A 21,930-nucleotide genomic window follows, 5' to 3' on the forward strand; every position below is an offset into this window, starting at 1 on the left:
GGGAATCGTAGTCCCCCACTCCCATTGTTTGAGTACAGAAAGGCGAATAGGAAACTACAACTCCCAGGAGGCAAAGAAGCGGGACTATTTCCCAGTCGGGCGGTAGAGCTGTAGGAGGGAATTGGCAATCTTGCTGCCTACGTGGGAGAGAAGGGAGGGTTGGGGGAAGTGTGGAAAACGTGAACCCAAGCCGTGGCTTGGCTTGAGGGAGATTTGGTGGGAGGAGAAGTAGAGGGAAATAGACAGGTGGAGGGTGAGGGGAGGAAGGTATCTGGGTCGCCGCTGCCGGGCGGCACAAAGTTCGCGATGTGGCTGAAGCCTGAGGAAGTGCTCCTGAAAAATGCACTGAAGCTGTGGCTGATGGAAAGGTCCAACGACTACTTCGTGCTTCAGCGGCGTCGGGGCTACGGCGAGGAAGGCGGAGGGGGTCTCACAGGTAAGCTGTGGCCACCCCCCACCCAACTCGGGGCCGTGTTCGCGGGTACTTAAAAGGCGGTGAGGAAAACAGTTACTCGTCGCCACCCGCCGCGCGATTCTCGGCCCCGGGCGAAGGGGCTCGGGTTCTTCTGCCACCACCTTTCCGTCGCCGCCCCTGAGTCCCGAAAATACCTCACTCGACTGGCCGCTGCGCTTCGGGTGGGAGGGGGAATGGAAGGAGGGGTCCTTTCCGAGGCGGTGGAATAATCTGAGGCAGAGGAGGGGTTCTTTCTGAGACAGAGTACCTGCCCCGTAGCTTCCCCCGGGGGAGAGGCTGACGACGAGTGTTAGACCTCGACAAGTAGCGTTTAGGCTGGTGACAGGGGCCAGTTCGGCAGTTGTGGACTTAACTTTTTTCACGAAACCCCCTCTTGATAATCACCATCCTGGTGGGGGAGCAAGTAAGAGTCGGGGGGGGGGCAGGGAGGATGGTGAGGAGAAAGGGAGGAGCCCCGGTCACATCCTGAGGGAAAGGCTTCAAATGAGAGATTCGGAAGTGGCGGGGGGTAGGGAGGTCGGACTTGCGGGGGAGGGCTCAGAATCGCGGACCCCTCCCAATTTAGCATCTTTTGCTCTGCCACCCAGTTTTCAGTCCCTGGGATCTTATTTCAGAGTAACCGTCGTCGTAATTCGTTTCCCTCTCGAGTGTGCGGCGGTGCCCCTTCTTTCAAAGCCACGATTGTAAGCCAACCTATGAAACCAGTGGAAGTTTTTAACTCTTGCCTCCGAATCCGTCCTGGCTTCAGTGATTTGATTTTGCAAATCCAGAACTGGCCCTGGGTCACGTGTTTAAAGCCTCCAGACAATTTGGAGACTTCTCGTGTGGGGCAGGGGCATTCAAACTTTTGGACACGGCTGGTAGGGGGACGCAGAGCTCTTTTTCGTGACCATTTGTAGTTTGGTATGGTGGCTTTGGAGTGGTGGACCAGACTTCCTTTAGGCAGCGTGATGTAGCGGGAAGAGGGAAGAGTAGGGAAATCTACATTTTAGCCCCATCCTCATCTCTTGTTGAATGGCATTCGACAGATACTTTGATTTATTACACATAAACGCCTGCTGTGTGCCACAAGGAATGCTAGTGTACGAAGACAGTTAAGATTCACTTTTCCGCCCTTGAATTGCTCTTGATCTGGATACGGGGGAGAGGGTCGGGTTAGGGGGAAGTAACCAGTAACCCAGGCAAATTGGACTTATAACCAGTAACTAGTAAATCAGGCAAATTCTAATTAGAACCAAATAACTGAAAGGTTGTGTAAAGATTCACGGAGGAGATGGCATTGCTCTTCCTCTTCTAGGAAATGGTGTCTACCTCATAGAGTTAAGAGGATGAAATGAAAGGTAGTTGGTGCCAAATCAGTGCATGTTGTTAAGGTGGTGACAGATATGTGCCTTTATTTCCTCTTTTTTTCCAAGCCATCCCCAAGCTGGAGAGAATTCTGAGGTTCTACAGGAGTTTTTTGTTTTTGTTTTTTTTTTTAATTTTGCAAGACTTGTTCATCTTATCTGGCTTCTAAAAAGTCCCCCTTGAAAATATGGCAACAAAAATTACCTGGTTAAACTCACATTTAGTCATTTTCTGAGTTTTAAAAATTACAAGTGTTATTTTGCGGAGGAGACTTTCCATTTAATAGATGCATCTATTTTCCAAATTAAATTTGAGAATCAATGTTCATAATTACCCAGTGACATTATTTACCCTCTTTAGTCCATTAAGAACAACTCAGAGTACATTTAAAACATCTTACAGCTCTGTGTTACAGCATAATATTTTGGTTCCCCATAACTTTTCTTGACCAGAATTTTTATGGTGTTCTTGTCCACATTTACCAAGGAGGTATATTTCACTTTGTACAACTGTGTTCCTGAAAAATAATAGGTAAATCAGATTCTTGAGAATCAAACCACTGTAATGGAGTATGAAAGAGTTTACTTGTTGCAAATTTCCTGTAAATAATCATTCCTTTTTTTCTGTGTTTAGTTTTTCATTTCACATGTTTTCTTAAAACATAGACCTATTGCACCAGTTTCTCTATTCCACTCACTCCCATGTACTCTTCAAAAGCCCATATCTCTAGAATAAGAGATTTGTCTGCAGAAATAAACCAAGATTTCTACCACACATGTATGTTGAGAATAGCCATAGGCCCATATTGTGGTCAATGTGTATGTCTGCATGATTATTTTACCTGTGGTATTGTCAAGATGCTTGAAATTTCCACGAATGCTGCCACTTTATTACATGTAAATTAAGCAAAATGGATCAGAAAGGAGCAGAGGTGTTTTTAAGGTTTGTTTGGTTCCTTTTGGTCCAGAATAAGTGTGTGCTGATTTTTATGACTGCTCAATTACTATTTTTTTTTTTTACTTAAAATTGTGAAGCCAAGAGCTCTGTTATGCTTTACACAAATCCACATTTGGATTACCTCTCACAGGAGTTTGGGTGCCAGCATAAGCTTGCCTTTGTCTGTTTTGCTTGCTGAAATCCAGTGTTATGTGCTACCCCTTTAAAAGATTCCTTTATACATTTTGTTTAATGAAGAAGAGATAATGACCATCTAGAAATGTTAATAGTTGTACTTTCTTTAAGATTTTATTTCTTTGCCATGTGATAATTGGCAATAACCACCAGCAATGTAATGACTTTAGCTGTGGACTTAGTAAAGTTAGTTGACTCTATTATTTTTCCTAAAAATGGAATTGGGGCAACAGAGAACCCTAGGGTGGTTGTCACAGGAGATTAACTTGTAAGTTAGAATTCTGAGGTCCTTTTCTAAATTTCTGAAACCCATTTAGTAGACATCTAGTAGATTACTTATCATTTGCCTATTTAATCTTAGTTTCCTGGTTCACAGTAAGGTAGAATATCTTGTGGAAATTTTCATTATATGTAAAGGTTATTTTATAGATAAAGTGATTTTCTTTCATTTAGTGGAGTAATTCACCCTTCTGGACTTTTGCAGTTACCTTACATTATCCCTTGATCTTCCTGGCTGATAAGGGTAATGACTTTTCTATAGCATCTCAATTTAGCACCTGTCTTTATGTAATTGAAAATAATTTATGCATATTTGGCTCATTAAGCACAAATCAACAATTTGCTTGGTAGTTGAGGTGCTGCATGAGTGGAGTTATGGGGCTACATTCTAGTGTGTCAGACTTAGGAAGATCTGCCAATCAGAAAGCTTTAATTCAGATCATTTGTTGAGAGTATCTGATTTTTGAATATTCCATATCTGCATAGTGTAAGCAGGTTATTGTGTGTTAGAATGATCATCTCCTTCAGTAGACCTTGTTTTGGGGTTGTAGAATGAGACTAAAGAGTAAACTTATTAAAATGGAGAAGTTTTAAGACAGTCTGTTTCCCTATCTCTCTCCTCTTTCATCTTGGCACCATTACCTTGAAATCAAATCATATGTATGAACTAGAACATAATAATATCTTAAATGAGCTTTCCATTTCAAAATGTTTTATGATATTTATATAAACTTAAATCATGGTGGAAATGATTTGTCATAATTAAACACATACATAATAAGGTAGCTTTTAAAAGAACTTGTTAGTGACCGTCTCTCAAAAATACAAGGCTTTCTCTCCTTTTTCCCCACCCGCAACTCAAGTTGCCCAACTTTGAAAACATTCTCAATTAAGTTTTTCTTAGCAAAATATGCCTGCATTCCATGTTCACAAAGGAACTGATAAAATTTTTGGTCTCCCAAGTACCTTATTACTGGAACCAGAGTGTCTAAATGGTGACCATGACATTTCATTTCAGATAAATATCAAATCCCTACCCACACACATATTGTAAATTAATAAATATCATTTTGACTTAATAGAAAATCCCGTAGAGCAACCCCTAGGGAAAACAACCGTGAGATCATAACCTGAGCCAAGATGAAAAGTCAGACACTTAACTGACTGAGCCACCCAGGCGCCCTTACAGTGTTATATTAGTTTTAATGTATAATATAGTGATTCAGCAGTTTTATACATCACCCAGTGATCATCACAGTAAGTGTACTCTTAATCCCCTTTATCTGTTTCACTCATCTTCCCCCAACCCCGGGCAATCACCCATTTGTTCTATATATTTAAGAATTGTGGGGTTTTTTTTGTTCATCTGTTAATTTGTTTTATTTTTTAAATTCCACATATGAGTAGAATTATATGGTATTTGTCTTTCTCTGGCTTATTCACTTAACATCAAACCCTCTAGATCCATCTATGTTGTTTTGAGTGAGAAAGGACAGTTTCATTGGAAGTCTTAAGATATGAAGGATGATCATTGTCACCAGTTTTTCTTGGTAGTAGTGGAAGGATTATTGACTGCATACCTGTAAGCCTCAGGGTTTTTTTGTTTCTTTGTTTGTTTGTTTTTTAAGATACCTGTTAATAACACTACTCTCTCTTTTTTCCTTTCCCTTGCTTGCTGCTGGGGTCTTCTTTTCCTGAAACATAGACAGGAAACTTCTGCTACTCCACTTCAACTTAGGGGCATGAATCTTCAATTCTCATGGGAAGAGGGTTTTTTTTTTTTGATTAAGGTATTGGAGATTTATTATATAAGTAGGAAACTAGTATTAATTGCTATCAAGCAGATTTCATTCTAATGAAACAAGACTATAAAGTGATGACCCTGAACAACCTTCATTTTTCAAAACCTCCCACAAAGCTGACCTTTCTCATTCAAAGAGATCTTTAAAAGTAATTTTTTACTTGATTTTGCATGGGTCAGAATGTTCCAGGGAGGGAACAGAACACAGTGTAATTTGCCCTCCCCAGAGGTTACCCTATGGGATTTTCTTTTTAATAAGTCAGCTACAAACCAGCATCCACAAATACATCAGTATACCACTGAGTTCAGTGATTCCACTTGCATTATTAACCCGACTTTGTTTGTCTTCCCTGATTTTTTAATATTTTTTTCTGCCTCTATTCAGCTCTAATTGTTTTATAAAGGCCTCGTTTCCTCATCTGTAAAATGGTAACAAAACTTATCTTCCCCACCTCATGTCATTGTTATGTGAATCTCATGAGTTTTTGAAACTTGTGAGCAACGATATAAACATCTGATATTCATTTATCTATTAATGAAGTACCATTTTCTGTACTTGAAGGCCAAAGGAGGACCTATATTTATACCATTTTCCCTAATAATTACTTTTCCCATGTTGTATATAGAAATTAATTTGGAATAGTAACATTGAATATGTCCAATTTGCAGTCATACTACTACAAAAGTAAAACACTGATAGTTATTCAATAATATTGGTATGAGAGTGATTATGCATTTATGATTTATAACCAGAATGGCGTACAAGTATTAGAATAAAATATCACAACAGCATTTTATTTTGATCTATGATTGCCCAAAACCTGGAAGTTCTTCAACAGCACTTCTACAGATATAAGCATCACTTATTGTCTTACTGAGTGGTATTGAAGAATACATTTAGTACTCTTTAGACATCTTAGTTGTATTTTTCAAAACATGATACTTCAAGTAGAAATGATTCAGCTGGTAAAAACATGTTTCTAGTGGACAGTTGTGGAAGGACTATGGATGTAAGGTAAGCCAAAAATTAATAATAAATGGCACTATAATGTTTACCCTGTGGCAGTACAGCTATGGCATGGATTTTATATTACCTTTACGTTAGAAAATCTGCCCAGTTTTTGACCTTTTGCTGTTGCTGTATAAGCACAAAAGGTAAGAATAAATCCTGTATGTGATTGTACAGGATACATTCATTTAACAGATACTTACCAAGTACTTTCTAAAAACCAAGCACTGTTGTAGGTGCTAGAGATAACAGCAAGTGAACAAAATAAAATCTTTATTCTCCTTGGGCTGACATTCTAGTTGGCAGAGGCAAATTCACAAATAAGACATTGCAGGTGGTGTTAAGCCATATGAAGAAAAATAAAGTAAGCTACAGTGATAGAGAGGGGAGGGGTTGGTGTTTTAGATAAATTTGGTCTGGGAAGGCTTCTTTAAGGTAACCTATGAGCAGGGACCAGAGGGACTAGAGCATATGAAGCCAAACAGATATTTGGAGACAGAGCAAATGTATATAATTCTTTCTAGGAGTTTTGCTGTGAAGGAAACCAGAAATGGGGTAGCAGTTAGCTACTGTCCTGGGTGGAAACAAATGGGGTGGTAGCTAGCTACTGTCCTGGGTGTTGGGTATACAATAGCGAATAAAACAAATAGTTCCTACCCTCACAGAGTTTATAACTTAGTAGGATAAACAGATAATAAACAAGTAAGCAAACAAATGTATAATTACTGAGGTAGTCAGCAATAATATCAGCCTGGTTTTGGTGACTTATAGTCATGAATGAGGGGTATTTGAAACCCTCAAAACAATTTTCCAAGGCCAGATCTGGTGTAAAGTATGCGTTTGAGATGCCCTGTTAAATGATACAAAGATTTCCTAAAAGCAGCAATTAATAACCATAGGTGGTGTTCTGGTGGCATAATTCCAGTGTGGCATCTGAGGAACATCTTGTCAAAAACCAGTTTGTATTGTTTTTTGAATTAAATCACCCATCTATGAGAACTAATAATATCTGGGATGTGGTTTGGTAGAGAGAAATGAGGAGGACATTTTCAGCAGGACAAATAATTTGATAGTGTAAAAGCAAAAGAGGGCAGTCGTTGGAGACACAGCAAGTATTCCAGATTCATTTATCTGTGGTTGGAAATATGAGACTCAAGATATAATGCCCTTAGCAACTAGAAAAGGTTGTTGAAAAATAATGCCCTCATCTCTAGAATAGGAAAACCTGAGATAGAAAATTAAAGGTCCTTGAGAATTAAATCTTTGTTGTTTTTTTTATCTCCACTCTTCTTTCTACCCCAGTCTAAATGGTCTTTTTTCTTCCCTTACTCCATTATAAAGAAGTGAAGTTTTAAAACAAGGGATAATCACATTTGTTGATTTTTTTTATCATTGTATTAGTTGTCCTTTTGTTTTATACTAACCAAGATAATGGTCAGCTTCAGGTCTTCTAAATAATGTTTTTAAAGTGCTGTACTGTTTATGAGTTTATTCATTTGCTGCCATGCTTACTTGTTGCTTTGCATCTAGGAATTCAGATGTTGTATTGTCTTTAATTTTTTGAGGGTTACTCTTTTTTTGTATATTGATAAGTCTTAAAGTGTAAGAAAGTGCTGTAAATAAAGATGGTAACACTTCTCACATTTCCCTATGTTTTAATCTTGAGAAATGTGGTTCCATTTGATTGATAATTCATGCATTCTTTTTCCCCACATGACATTATAGTCTGTCATTTGTGATATCAGTTACTTCCCTATACAAATTACGAAATCCTTTAATGAACAAAGATTTTGGTTGAGAAAGGAAATGAGTGTTTACATATACCTAGTTTTCAAGTAAATGTCTTTAAAAGAATGCAGGGAGAGGGAAAATAGGACAAAGAAGAGTTACTTTTATTAATTTTCCAAAACTCTTAGTATAAGGTTGGCAGCTTTCAAAATGCCAACTGTGGCTATTGGATTATTCTAAAATAAGCATTCACAGTCCCGTTTTAACGACTTAGATCTGGTAACAAAAGCAATAGAATCAAGAATACCCACAACCTCTACTGAAAACACTACTTTCTCCTATTTGAATGTATTTCCTACTAAGTGTGTTGGCAGTTTACTAGTTTGGTCATTAACATTTAATGAAGTTGAGATTATAAAAAATTCAGTAAAGGAGTACTTGTTTGGCTTTGTAAACATGGCAATTTATGACAAGATACAGAATCCACTATAAAGTTCTAGCAATCATTTCTATGGCCAAAATTTATAACCAGACATTTTACTTAGAATGGAAATAAATCTTGCTTGTAATTAAGAAGTTCATTTAAATGACTCTTCTGCCACTAAAGCAGTGTTGCCTTACACAGTGCCCTAAATCTAGTTTACAAGCAGAAAGAGACACTTGTCAAACTGAGAGCCAAAGCATAAGAGACTGTTAAAAACTGAGAACAAACTGAGGGTTGATGGGGGGTGGGAGGGAGGGGCGGGTGGGTGATGGGTATTGAGGAGGGCACCTTTTGGGATGAGCACTGGGTGTTGTATGGAAACCAATTTGGCAATAAACTTAAAAAAAAAAATAAAAAAATAAATAAATAAATATAGAGAAAAAAAAAAAAAAAAAAAAAAAAAGATTCAAAATACTCACCTTTGATGTTGGAGAGATAAAATAAAGAGCTTTCATTTGTCAAAAAAAAAAAAAAAAAAAAAAAAAAAAAAATAAATTAGTACATTGGTGATGAGTACTGTCTCCAAGCTGTGGCTGTTTTAATAGTGTCTCCAACATTCAGCCCTTGGGGGGGGGTCCTACCTATTTGTCATTATCATTGACCTAATACAAAAGAGAAATGTATACCGAATTTGCAAGTGTCTAAAAATTGAAAGGGACAATTAATACCATAGGTCAGTTATCTCAGCATTGGCTGTGTGTTATATTTAACCAAGAACCTTTTAAAATAAACTAAATGAGGGGCACCTGGGTGGCTCAGTTGGTTGAGCATCCGACTTCGGCCCAGGTCATGATATCACAGCTCGTGGGTTAGAGCCCCGCGTCAGGCTCTGTGCTGACAGCTCAGAGCCTGGAGCCTGCTTCGGATTCTGTGCCTCCCTCTCTCTCTGCCCCTAACTCACTCGCATTCTGTCTCTGTCTCTCTCAAAAATAAATAAACATTAAAAACAAAAATTTAAAAAAAACTAAATGACTTCAGGAAGGGATAAATGACAGAAGATTGACAAAATGTTCATAATTATTGAAATTAAGTGATAGGCACACAGAAATGTCAATATATTATTTTCTCCATTTTTGTACATTTGAAAATTTTTATGATCTAAAGTTAAGGGGAAAAATAGAGTACCCAGGCCATATCTCAGATAAATTGAATTAGAATCTCTTGGCTTTAGTAGTTTCAAAACTTGAGCTTGAGTAGTTTCAAATACTCCTCCAAATGAATCCAGTTCGAAGTTTTCGTTGAGAATCATGGTCATAGAAAATAAAAATCAAGATTCGGAAAGATCTGGACAAGTTAGAATGCTCAGTTGACATTAGTGGGATAAAATTTAACATGGATAAATGTAAATTGCATTTAGGTTATTTTTTTTTAAAATCACCTGTACAGGACAGAGACTATCTAGGTTGGTGCTTATATTTGTAAAAAAGATCAAAGTAGATTAGTTGGTCACAAGCTTAATATAATAAGATGTAGTGGCTTAAAAAGTTAGTATGATCTTAGACTGCATTAATAGAACCATGGAGCCCACAGTATAAGAAACCTGCATTTGTTCAGACCATATCTGGCATTCAGGTTTGAATGGCACATTTTATAAGAAACTTTGAGAAATAGGTATGTTAAGAGAATGGTAGAAGAAAAAATAACAGGCCCAGACAATCTCATAAAACAAACAATGGAAAGAACTAGGAATATTTTAAGCTAGGAGAAGAATAAGCAAGGGGAGACAAGATAGTTATGATGTCTGAAGACCCATCGTGTTGAATAAAGTATATGTTTTGCATTGCCCCAAATGCTACAGGGAAATAGCATTTATTTATCCTGAGAAGCACCTTCCTTTTTCCTTTTTAAAAGTGTGTAAGAAGTAGGCTTATTTTTTTTATCTGAAAGGTTAAATATTCATTGTAAAAGTTTCCAAAAATACATACAGGTATAAAGTAAAATAATGATCACCCATCATCCTGCAGCCCAGAGATAACTACTATCAACTAGGATGACCTAGCTTATTTGTGGGGCCCAGTGCAAAATGAAAATTCAGAGCTCTTTGTTCAAAAATGAAGAATTTCAAGACAGTGACAGCATAGCATTTAACTAAGCAGGGGCCCTTTTGAGCATGGGGCCCTATGGACAGGTCACAAGCCCATAAAGCTAGTACTGACTGTAACATTTGGATATATAAATCCTTTCATATTTTAGAAAGGACTTTGCAGTTAATGGAGAGTCCCACCAAAGCTATAGGCTGCCTTGGGAGATGTAAACTTTCTGGAGTTATAAAGGAGTAAGCCAGGCTTTCTATCAGAGATACTATGGAGTAGATGAATTTGCTAGAGTTTGGACTAGGCAACCTATTAGGATATTTTTCATCTCAGTGGTGCTATTATCTCTGTCCAGCTAAAAAGAACTAGTTTGTTGGGGCACCTGGGTGGTTCAGTTGGTTGAGCATCCTACTCTTGATTTCAGCTCAGGTCATGGTCTTGCAGTTTTAAGAACGTGCTGCATGCGGGCTTGTGCAGAGCATGGAGACTACTTGGGATTCTCTCTCTCCCTCTCTCTCTGCCCCTCCCTGGCTCATGCTCGCGGTCTCACTCTCTCTCTCAAAATAAATAAGTAAACTTTAAAAAAAATATATAATTGGTTTGTGAACAATAATCATTACCTGAAAATAGCCTATTTTTGAAAAATGGTAGAACCTTGCTTTTTTGTTATCATCCTATGCCATTTAATAAAAAGTATTATGATGGTGAATATCCTTAGGAAGTTTGGTGTTACTTGTATGGCTGGGTGCCATCAAAACCCCATAGACATTTACGAGGGTCTGGAGCAGTGGTACCTTACTCAATATAGACATTCAAAGGATGATTTGAACTTCTTTATATTTTTAAATCTCTTGTTCTGTCATGTAGCTGACAGTGTCTGTTTTCTTCCCAATTTACTATAACTGTAGAAGTTCCCATGTGTAGTCTGATTCATGACCTTGGATGTTCAGGCTGTCAGATAATAAACCTGTGTGTACATAGAAAAGTAACCCCAAGTTATCTGCTTGTTTTCTTGTACTTTTACAACCCAGACATTAGCACATATTAAATCCTAATTGACTTGCTGGGACTTGATGATGATTATAGCTTAATGAGGTGGGTTTTCCAGGTGACTAAAAATGTATTGTAGCACTAGCTTCCAAATTATTTGTTGTATAGTTTTATGCTGATTTAATGCACTTACAAAAATGGAACAGTTTCCTTTCTACATAGTGTAAGGCACTTATAATGCAAATATTTCTGCTGCTGCTGCAAAAAATGACCTTTCTTGCCAGTGATTTTGACTGGTTTGTCCCCAGTCTCACACTTTCTATCAGAATTAATCATTACTGTGTTACTCAGAATGATTATGCTGGCCTCTCCTTTCTTTCCTGCCTCCTCACACATCCACACTCCACCCATTATTTTTCAGTTGAGCCAAACTATTTTTTTAAATTTTTTTTTGATACTTATTTTTTTGAGAGAGACAGAGTGTGAGTGGGGGAGGGGCAGAGAGAGGAGACCCAGAATCCGAAGCAGGCTCCAGGCTCTGAGCTGTCAGCACAGAGCCTGATGCAGGGCTCAAACTCACAGACCATGAGATCATGACCTGAGCGAAAGTCAGATGCCTAACCAACTGAGCCACCCAGGCGCCCCAAGCCAAACTTTTTTTTTAAACCAGTTTGCTCTTTCTCCCATTGTTTTTTTTTTTTTAGCATGGTATTTTTTTATTTGTTTATTTTGAGAGAGATAGAGAAAGACAGAGAGGAGGGGAGGGGCGGAGGGAGAGAGAATCCCAAGCACACTCTATGCTGTCAGCACAGAGCCTGCTCTGGGACTCAGTCTGGGACTGAGATCATGGCCTGAGCCGAAATCAAGATTTGGACGCTCAACCAACTGAGCCACCCAGGTGTCCCTCTCCTATTCTTCTAATACTACTTTTTCTATTGTGTGTAAACAAGGAAATAGAATTTCAGCTAGTTTTATTTAAAATGTGGTAAGTGATGAATCATGAAAATCTACTCCTGAAGCCAAGAGCATGCTGTATACACTATATACACTGTATTCAGCTAACTTGACAATAAATTGTATTTTTTAAAAATGTGGTAAAAGCAAAATAAATGATTTCCTCACAAATTTGAAAATCAATTTTTGAAATTTTTAGATTTTAAATTCTTAGAAGGCAAATCTAGCAGCTAAACCAGTGCTGTTTATATTTTTATTTTTATTTTTTGTTTTATTTTATATTTGAGACAGAGACAGATACAGATAGTGAGCAGGGGAGGTGCAGAGAGAAGGAATCTGAAGCAAGCTCCAGGCTCTGAACTGTTAGCACAGAGCCCTGTGTGGGGCTTGAACTCAGGAGCAGTGAGATCATGACCTGAGCCAAAGTCAGACACTTAATCGACTGAGCCGCCCAGGCACCACAAACCAATGCTGTTTAATATATGCTTTTATTTAAACTTATAATACCTTTATTTTGACAATTTTGTCACATTGTTATTTGTATATTTATACACATAGAGATTCATATACTTGACTTTGTTTTTCAGCCTGAAGATATTTACCTCTTGTGGTTCTTTTACTTCATTCTTTTACCTTTCTTTTGAATATCTTCACTTTCTGGTCTTCAACCTGAGAACATTCTCCTTTGTTCCATTTCCTTAATAATTTCAATCATATTGCTCTGAAGAGGCTATCTGCAATGTTTAGCTCCTACTTTTTTTTCTTTATCCTTGATCTCTTAGCCAGATCTAATTTCTCACAGTCCCCTTTTCAGGCTGAAAGTGATAGAATTATTTATTTCTTTTATCTACAAACCCTTCAGGAATTTTGTCATTATTAGGTGAAATACAGTAATTTCCTCTGTCTCTCCTCATTCCCATTCTCTCTTCCCCAGTACCCCCTCTTTCAGAATATTTGTCTGGATTTTCTTATTTCTACTTCTTAAGTCTTCAATTCATACCAGATTTTTTGATATCAGATGACTTTTCTGTCTATAATCTGTACCTGTTGCCATTGCCAAAATCTTTCTTGATAGTTTACCCCCACTATCAAATAGTTTACCCTCTGTCAGATTAATTGATATGCTGCATTTGTGACCCCTATTTTTACTTTTTATTGATTCTTACATTCATTCTCTTACTCTTTCCTTTCAGCTGAGCAGATGTCTAGCTCTTTATTCTATCTCCTAATCTTCTAATTTACCTCCCTCAATGCTTATAATAAATAACTTCCTACCACACATCTGCCAACCTACCTATATTCTCATTCAAAGCTTGCTTGAAATCTTAACTCCTTTTAAGTGGGTAAAGATAGGAAAATAGCAAAAAGCCTATTTTACAATTGATTTAAATTTTTCCCCAAAAATCTGTATGCTAAATTAAAGAGAACTGCTTATAAAACAACACCAACACTCAACCAATCAAAGCTTCCAGAAAAGGAAGGTAGTTTTAGATATTTTAGCCATCCTACTGAAATTTTGCTCCTGTTGTGCCTAGCAATATGTTAAAAGGGTGAATACAAACCCAGAAGTAGAAGACATGATTATTGTCCTCAAAGAACTAATAATCTAGGTTAGGAGACTAGGTTAATATATATGAAGCATTTAGAAAATAGCTGTAATAACTAGCCTAATAACCAAAATGCTGGTTGTGTTGTATAGACTTTAAGCATTATAAGTAATCAGGGGAAAGAGAACACATTATTGCTTGGAGCTGCCAGTCAAGATTTTATATGGGAAGTAGGTCTTGAAAAAAAATGTAGAATTTGGATTAGCTGGACTGAGCTAGAAGACTTGTATTAGCATGTATAGGTAAAAAGAGAACTGCTTAGCAAAGATTCTAACAGAAATTAGTTGATTGTTAAAGAGAGCATCAAACTTTGTTCTAGGGAGGAGTAGGAAATATAATCAGTTAATTAAATTGGAACTAATTGATCAAAAACCTTGAATTCCAAATTGAGAAATTAAGAATTATTAAAGAAGGGGGCACCTGGGTGACTCAGTCAGTTGAGTGTCTGTTGATTTCGGCTCAGGTCATGATCCCAGGGTCATGGGATCAAGCCCCTGATCAGGCTCTACACTGAGTGTGGAGCCTACTTAAGATTCTCTCTCTTCCTCTGCCCCTCTCCCCCACTTGCTCTCCCTCTATCTCTAAAATTAAAAAAAAATTAAGAATTGGTAAAAAGAAAATTCCCTTCCTATACATTTTAGTTAGTCAAGGTTTTATCTTGTTTAAATATCCAAGATTTTCTAATATAAATAGTATTTGCTAACATCGAATGTTTTGCTATGTACTAAGCATTGTTCTAATTTTTATATGTAATACTAACTCATTTCATCTTTACAACAACCTTTTGTGGTAGGTCCATTTTAACCCCCTTATTTTACAAATGAGGATGAAAAGTTAACTATAACTGGTTCAGTTTGGCACAAGTGACAGAACCAGTATTCAAACTCAGGAAATCTCTGGTACCAGAATCTACATTCTTATCTGCTGTATGCATAATCTTATGGAGGATATAAGTGCTATAAATATATAGTGAGATTTGGACAATGAAATGGACTTATTTTTTTATTGGAAGATAATTTTCTCCAGTACTCCTCACATTGGAGCACAGTAGTCTCTTTGTCCTGAGTATATTTTTTCTTTAAGCAAAATCTTCACAAGGAAACTTTGGGCTAGAAATTTTAAAAAAGATTAATCCATTGGTTGCTTGTCAGATGAAGTGATATTAGTTTTATGTATTGTAAAATCTTTATTTCAACAATCTCTTTATTACAACAGGGCTTTTGGTTGGGACTCTTGATTCAGTCTTAGACTCTACTGCTAAAGTTGCTCCATTTCGCATCCTACACCAGACACCCGATTCTCAAGTTTACCTGTCAATTGCATGTGGTGAGTACAGTTTTTAAAACATAAAATTCAAACAAATAAGGGTACTAAAAATTAAATATTTTCATTTATTTATACTCCCCAGTTTTGATTTAGAAATGAGTTAAATGTGCAACTTTATATTGAGACAAGAGCAGGATTATAGATTATTACGGTTTTTTAAAAAATCTATTAGTGTGAGGGACCTGAAGCATGTGTTCCAGCAAATTTTGGTCAGTGCTCCTACTACATGATTCCTTTTTTCAACTTACATCTGCTTCACCAAACTGCTGAGAAGATGAGAACTTCCCATGAAATACTTCGTTTTTTCTCTGATAACTCAGATTAAGGGAATCAAGTGCAAAATTAAAAATTGCCCCCAAAGAGAGTATAAGCCCCCCAAATTGAAACATTTTTATTTACACACCTACTTTCTCACAAAAGGGGTGTCTTACAGGTAATGCTACATGTTCATTCATGCCGAGATAGTTCAAATGCCTCAAAATATATATATATTGTAGATAGAAAATGAATTAGGATATCCTTCCTAACAAAACAACTCAAGATTTTTGTAAAAACCCACATTAATAGTTTACTTCTTTTATTATGCCTTTATGATGTTGGTTTAAATTAAAATCCCAGATTTCCGGCCTATTAATATTGAAAGACTGCCTTTTTCTTTCTTTTTTTCAACGTTTATTTATTTTTGGGACAGAGAGAGACAGAGCATGAACGGGGGAGGGGCAGAGAGAGAGGGAGACACAGAATCGGAAACAGGCTCCAGGCTCTGAGCCATCAGCCCAGAGCCTGACGCGGGGCTCGAACTCACGGACCGCGAGATCGTAACCTGGCTGAAGTCGGACGCTTAACCGACTGCGCCACCCAGGCGCCCCTGCCTTTTTCTTTCTTTTGTTTCCTCCCTTTCTTCTCAAGTAGATACACTTTTTAAAAAGTATGGGGAAAAAAATAGTTACAAACAGAGAGAGAGGGAAGCAAACCATAAGAGACTCTTAAATACAGAGAGCAAACTAAGGGCTGATGGGGGATGGGGCAGGAGAGAGGGGAAATGAGTGATGGGCATTGAGGAGGGCATTTGTTGGGATGAGCACTGGGTGTTGTATGTAAGCGGTGAATCACGGGAATCTACCCCCAAAACCAAGAGCACACTGTATATACTGTATGTTAGGCAATTTGATAATAAATCATATTTCAAAAATAAAAAAATAAAACGTGGATTCTGGGTAGTTCATATGTGTGAACATACAGCGTAACAATTTTTTTAAAGATATGTGGCTTGTTTTTTGCATCTTACTATATATTGTCTTTAGTGATGCTGGTGAGTGTTTTCTCCTGGATCTTATTTTTTTAATGGTTTTATTTATTTTTGAGAGAGAGAGCATGAGGAGGGGAGGGGCAGAGAGAGAGGGAGGCAGAGGATCTGAAGCAGGCTCTGCACCGATAGCAGAGAGCCTGATGTGGTGTTCGAACTCACAAACCTTGAGATCATGACCTGAGCTGAAGTCAGATGTTTAACCAACTGATCCACCCAGGCACCCCTTTCCTGGCTCTCAGACATTATACCTGCTGACATCATGAGACATTTGTAAGCTCTACTCTAAATCTGGTTGGTAGAAATTATTTAGGGAAAAATGTCCATTCTACTTCAAAAAGGGGCAGATATTATATCACTTATTCCCCCAAATTAACATGATGCAGAAATAAAATAATTACCTACTAATGAAGCTTTCTTTAGACCTAAAGGACCCCAAAAAAGACTTAAAATTTTCCCATGGCTTGTATTTGTGATTCCTTAAAGAAAATTATTACACATGGTACTGTGACTTTAGTAACATGAATACAGTTTCTAACTGGATTATAGGAAATGGGCAGTTTTGCAGTTTCAGTAAATTTGTTAATATGTCACTTCCATATATCATAAAACATACTAAAAGTCAAGATGTTTCTTTTGAGTGAAATTTTTGTAATCCACAGTGCTGGTGAGATCTTTATGCAGTAATCAGGGAAGACTTACAGATATTGAAATGTTCTTCAAGCCAAAGGTACCCAGAGCCTAATATTTAATCTGACTCTCAACAAGCCACCTAATACTGATCTGGCAGGTCACACGGATTTACTTACTTGTAGTAAGGTTTCTAACCTCTTTGATGAAACTGCTTTAAGTTAACTAGGCCCTTTAATGAAAAGGGTGACTGAACAAAGGCTTTACCTTCTAATATAAGTAGAGTTGCCACTGCTGAAATCCACATTTCACATAGTATTATGTGCATGCTGTTTGTAGTCACACAGATTATATGCACAGTACTAACCGTATTATGTGAAGACCAAGGATTAAATTATATATATTTATGTTACTGGCACGTTATATATTCTCTTAAAAAATACTAGTTCCTGTGGGCACCAGTTACTGGCATCTTGTTTTCAGAATTTTGTCTTTTCTCATGAGTTGTATTTACTTTTTTCCGTTCTCATTAAATATTTTATTCTTTCACTTAACAATGAAAAATAGTATTTATCCCCACATATACAGATGAAATAGAGAATAAATGTAATTAATATCTTTATTCCTTTATGATCATTTTTGAAAATGAACAGATATACTTTTATTTCTTTTTAAAGTAAGCTTGTAAATATCAAGAGCAATTTTGATGTGAAGTTTCCCTTCAGTCTTTTATTCTCTTTCGTTATGAATCAGGAGCCAACAGAGAAGAAATAACCAAACACTGGGATTGGTTGGAACAAAATATCATGAAGACCTTATCTGTGTTTGATTCAAATGAAGATATTACTAATTTTGTACAAGGAAAGATAAGAGTAAGTGATGGATATATTTTGTAGATGGAATACTAAAATCTTTGACCCTCTTATTTTAGGATCAAACACTATGTGAAAGGTCATTGTTTCACTGATAACCTTTCAGGATTGGCGGAAGTACACATTATGAATGTCAGAATCAGTGCTAAAGAAAATTATAAAAGTCAATGATTAGTTTTTAGTGCCCTTGTGAGTACTCTTAGGGATATTTTCATATCATTATTTCTTGAATTTAGAATTTGAATGAACCCTTCACTTATTCAAAAAAATATTTAGCACCCATATTTGTGGTAGCTCCTTGTGAGGCATTAGAAAAAGACTAATTAGAAAATTTAAGAAAATTTGCTCACCTCTGTCCTGAGAGAAGCATGTGTGTACACATATGTACCTATGTAGATGTACACAGTTTTAGTCAATGAACTGTTTAAATATATAAAATGTATTTTTGTTGGTAGCTAGTAATTTTCAAAAAATATTTTGTCTCCTTTAGGGATTAATTGCTGAAGAGGGAAAACATTCTTTTGCAAAAGAAGATGATCCTGAGAAATTTCGAGAAGCCCTTTTGAAATTTGAAAAATGTTTTGGTTTACCAGAGCAGGAGAAGTTAGTGACCTATTACTCATGCAGTTACTGGAAAGGACGGGTCCCTTGTCAGGGTTGGCTCTATCTTAGCACCAACTTTCTGAGCTTCTATTCTTTTTTGTTGGGATCAGAAAGTAAGTGGTTTCTGTTGCTTACCATGGCTTTGAACTTGCTGACTGACCTATCAACTCTGTGATGTTGTTAGGTTGTATATAAAGTAATAGGATTGATATTAAGAGTAATTGTACATTAAAAAATTCACTTCGTCTGGAGAAAGAATCCTTTTAACTGGTTGCTTAACATAGGAGCCATTAGAAGTATGTATGGAATGCCTTGCATATTGTGGGAAGTGAATGGATATTAAATGATGATGGTGACCTGGCATATAACTCCTTTATTGTTCTAAACTATCTACTTTCTGCAGTCCATGTTTTAAATTTGCAATATAAATGTAGTAGCCATAATACCTAATGGCCCATAGTTATAAAGAAGAATCAAACAGTAATGTTCATAGCACACATATAGCTTTTGCATCAGTGGTAATGCAATTTTGTAAAGTAACAGATTTAAATATAAAATCAGAACATTTTTTTAAAAAATTCTTTAAAATTGTATCTCTTCCTAGAATCACCAATTATTGTATGTAATGGTTATGCTTCAAAATTTGAACTAATCTTGAAGTCTAAAGTATTTTAGTTTGCAGCATTTTTCAAGTGGTTAGCTATTGTCTTAAAAGAGGTGATTGATAAGCATTAATCAGTATTGAGAAATTTAATTATACCTGCTTATAATTCTTATTTGCAGTAAAACTTGTTATCTCCTGGGATGCAGTCTCAAAACTTGAAAAGACTTCAAATGTTATACTAACAGAGAGTATTCATGTGTGTTCCCAAGGAGAGAATCACTACTTTTCAATGTTTTTGCATATTAATGAAACATACCTTCTTATGGAACAGCTGGCAAACTATGCTATAAAGAGACTTTTTGATAAGGAAACATTTGCTAATGACCCTATCCTTGATGATCCTCTACAAATCACCAAGAGGTATTCAAAGCTTAATTAATACTTTTTAAAGTATCGTTTGACCAAAGAATAACAACATTGATTATCATTAAAAGTTAAGTGTTCTGGGGCGCCTGGATGGCGCAGTCGGTTAAGCGTCCGACTTCAGCCAGGTCACGATCTCGCAGTCCGTGAGTTCGAGCCCCGTGTCGGGCTCTGGGCTGATGCGCTGACAGCTCAGAGCCTGGAGCCTGTTTCCGATTCTGTGTCTCCCTCTCTCTCTGCCCCTCCCCCGTTCATGCTCTGTCTCTCTCTGTCCCAAAAATAAATAAACGTTGAAAAAAAAAATTAAAAAAAAAAAAAGATTTGTTAAAAGTTAAGTGTTCTATGTTATATGATAATTTTTCTTTGGAATCATTGATGTGTGGGTTTTCTTTAGTTTATTCAGATGCATTTTACAAGTAGTATCCCCTCCATTGAGTTTAATCCTTAGAAGTAATAGAAGTTAGGTTTGAAAATTATTGAGATCCAAGTAGGATTTTCCCTGGAGTGCTTTTAGAAATATAGAGATTTTTATATGCATAGTTAGTTTAAATTTCTCTATGAGTAGTCTAGACAGCTTTAGGTCTGATATTGTAAAAATGTATTGTTTGTTTTTAAACATAATTTATAGACAGTATCATTTTTTTTGAAGAGGCAAGTTAGTGGAGTCAGTGAAGCCTGGACTTTAGAAGAGTACAGCCACCCTTGGACAAGGCATTATCTCTCAGGACCTTAGTTCTTACTCATCTATCATTTCTACCTCAGAGAGCACTTGTGAGGAATGAACAGTATAATGTGTGAAAGCACTTTATAAAATATAAAACCCTAGATAAATGTTAATCATTATTAATGTCTGCATGAGAAATATCTCTGATAGCTTTTTGCCACTATATTTGGTTTGCTGAAATGGACCAGAGTCCTTTTGTACTGCTCAACACTTAGAACAGTTGACTGAAACGTGCATGCCAAAGGGGAGGGAGAGAAGAGAGGATCTAGAAACAGCTAGTGAATGCAGCTTCTGGCTCCCAGCACAAGGATGTAGACTATGGGAAACTGTGAGAGGAACCTAAGCTGCAGTCCTATGGATGGGCCAGAACAAGTGACCTCTAGAGGGTTGTGTGATTACTACGTAGCCCTAATTGGGTATAGTTGTTCTTCTTGCCTATTTCTAAACCATTTCTAAAATCTGGATACATGAGGACTTCTTTGTGAGCGTGTCTGCTTTTCTGGAAAATAGATCACCGTGGTGAATTCTTTACAGGTCCTCATGTGTATGATTTATAAATAGAACTCTATAAGGATTAGGAATCCTGTTTATATTATAGTTGAGCATTTGTTTTTGTAGTTTCTTCCTTGATTGGCCACCATAAAAATAAAACTTTTAGCTATTTTATTTCCCTCAGAATATCCTCTAAATGGCCGTCTATCAAGGAGTTATTCATTACCAAGTCTGTATTATTTATTTTTTTATTTTTTTTATTTTTTCCAAGTCTGTATTATTTAAATGAGATCTAGGATATTCATTTTTGTCTATGTGCATTTTAAGAGAGCTTATTGAAAATCATACGTATCTAAATCCTTGTTTCTAGTAAGTTAAGAAGAACAATAGCTTATTTAGACTTAGTATCCAAATGACTTTTTTCTAAAATTGAATATCTTTATTGTTTTGGCTTATTGTTTTTACAAATATGTATTACTTCTATAATTTAAACAATACAAAAGCACAATAGCAATAGTTAAGTTCAGTGTATATCTTTCCAGGCTTTTTAATGCATTAATTAAAAAATATTTGCAAAAAACATGATTGGGACTAAACATCACATATTATTCCACAGTCTGGTTTCTACCCTCCTTAACAATGTATCATGGGCACTTTTCATTTATATAAATAGACCTCATCTTTTAAAATAATAAAATAACCTACCAAATTATAATTTCAGTGAGGTTAAAATTAATGTGGCTTTCTGTTCATCAGAATTATTTTGAAAGACATGATGAAATACCACATATTCAAATAGTATATGCTGGAATGATGAATTTGGTTTTAACTTTGTTGTCTTTGAGTTAGAGCTTGCATAATTTACTTACAACCCCAGATGGCATTGCTGCTTAACACAAGTGTTTACCGCCTCTAGAAAAATTGTACTATTTTAAGCAATTGTTTTTATTCATATATTTATATATCAGTTAACAAGTCATCTTTATTTGTTGATGCTTATCCTTTGCCCAATACTGTGCAAGCAGTGTTGTTTTATCTTGCCTCTACTTTGGATTTTTTAAAACATTCATTTAAATGTTTGCTTCACTTAATTTTTAACATTATCTTTTATA

General features: G+C 36.5%; 1 protein-coding gene across 1 annotated transcript in view; it reads left to right on the forward strand.

Annotated features, from left to right (window-relative positions):
- The first annotated feature begins 306 nt into the window (after positions 1-306).
- TBC1D8B (TBC1 domain family member 8B) overlaps positions 307-21,930 on the forward strand; it is a 55,937-nt gene continuing 34,313 nt past the window's right edge. Inside the window, exons 1-5 of the mRNA XM_047082113.1 lie at positions 307-436; positions 15,054-15,164; positions 17,854-17,972; positions 18,463-18,688; positions 19,359-19,599. Coding sequence (XP_046938069.1) covers positions 307-436; positions 15,054-15,164; positions 17,854-17,972; positions 18,463-18,688; positions 19,359-19,599 — 827 coding nt within the window. The remainder of the gene's footprint in view (positions 437-15,053; positions 15,165-17,853; positions 17,973-18,462; positions 18,689-19,358; positions 19,600-21,930) is intronic.

Source organism: Lynx rufus, unplaced genomic scaffold (assembly GCF_022079265.1).
Source record: "Lynx rufus isolate CCGP_SWC_20201006 ecotype Redwood Valley unplaced genomic scaffold, mLynRuf1.p SCAF_19, whole genome shotgun sequence".
NCBI lineage: Eukaryota > Metazoa > Chordata > Mammalia > Carnivora > Felidae > Lynx > Lynx rufus.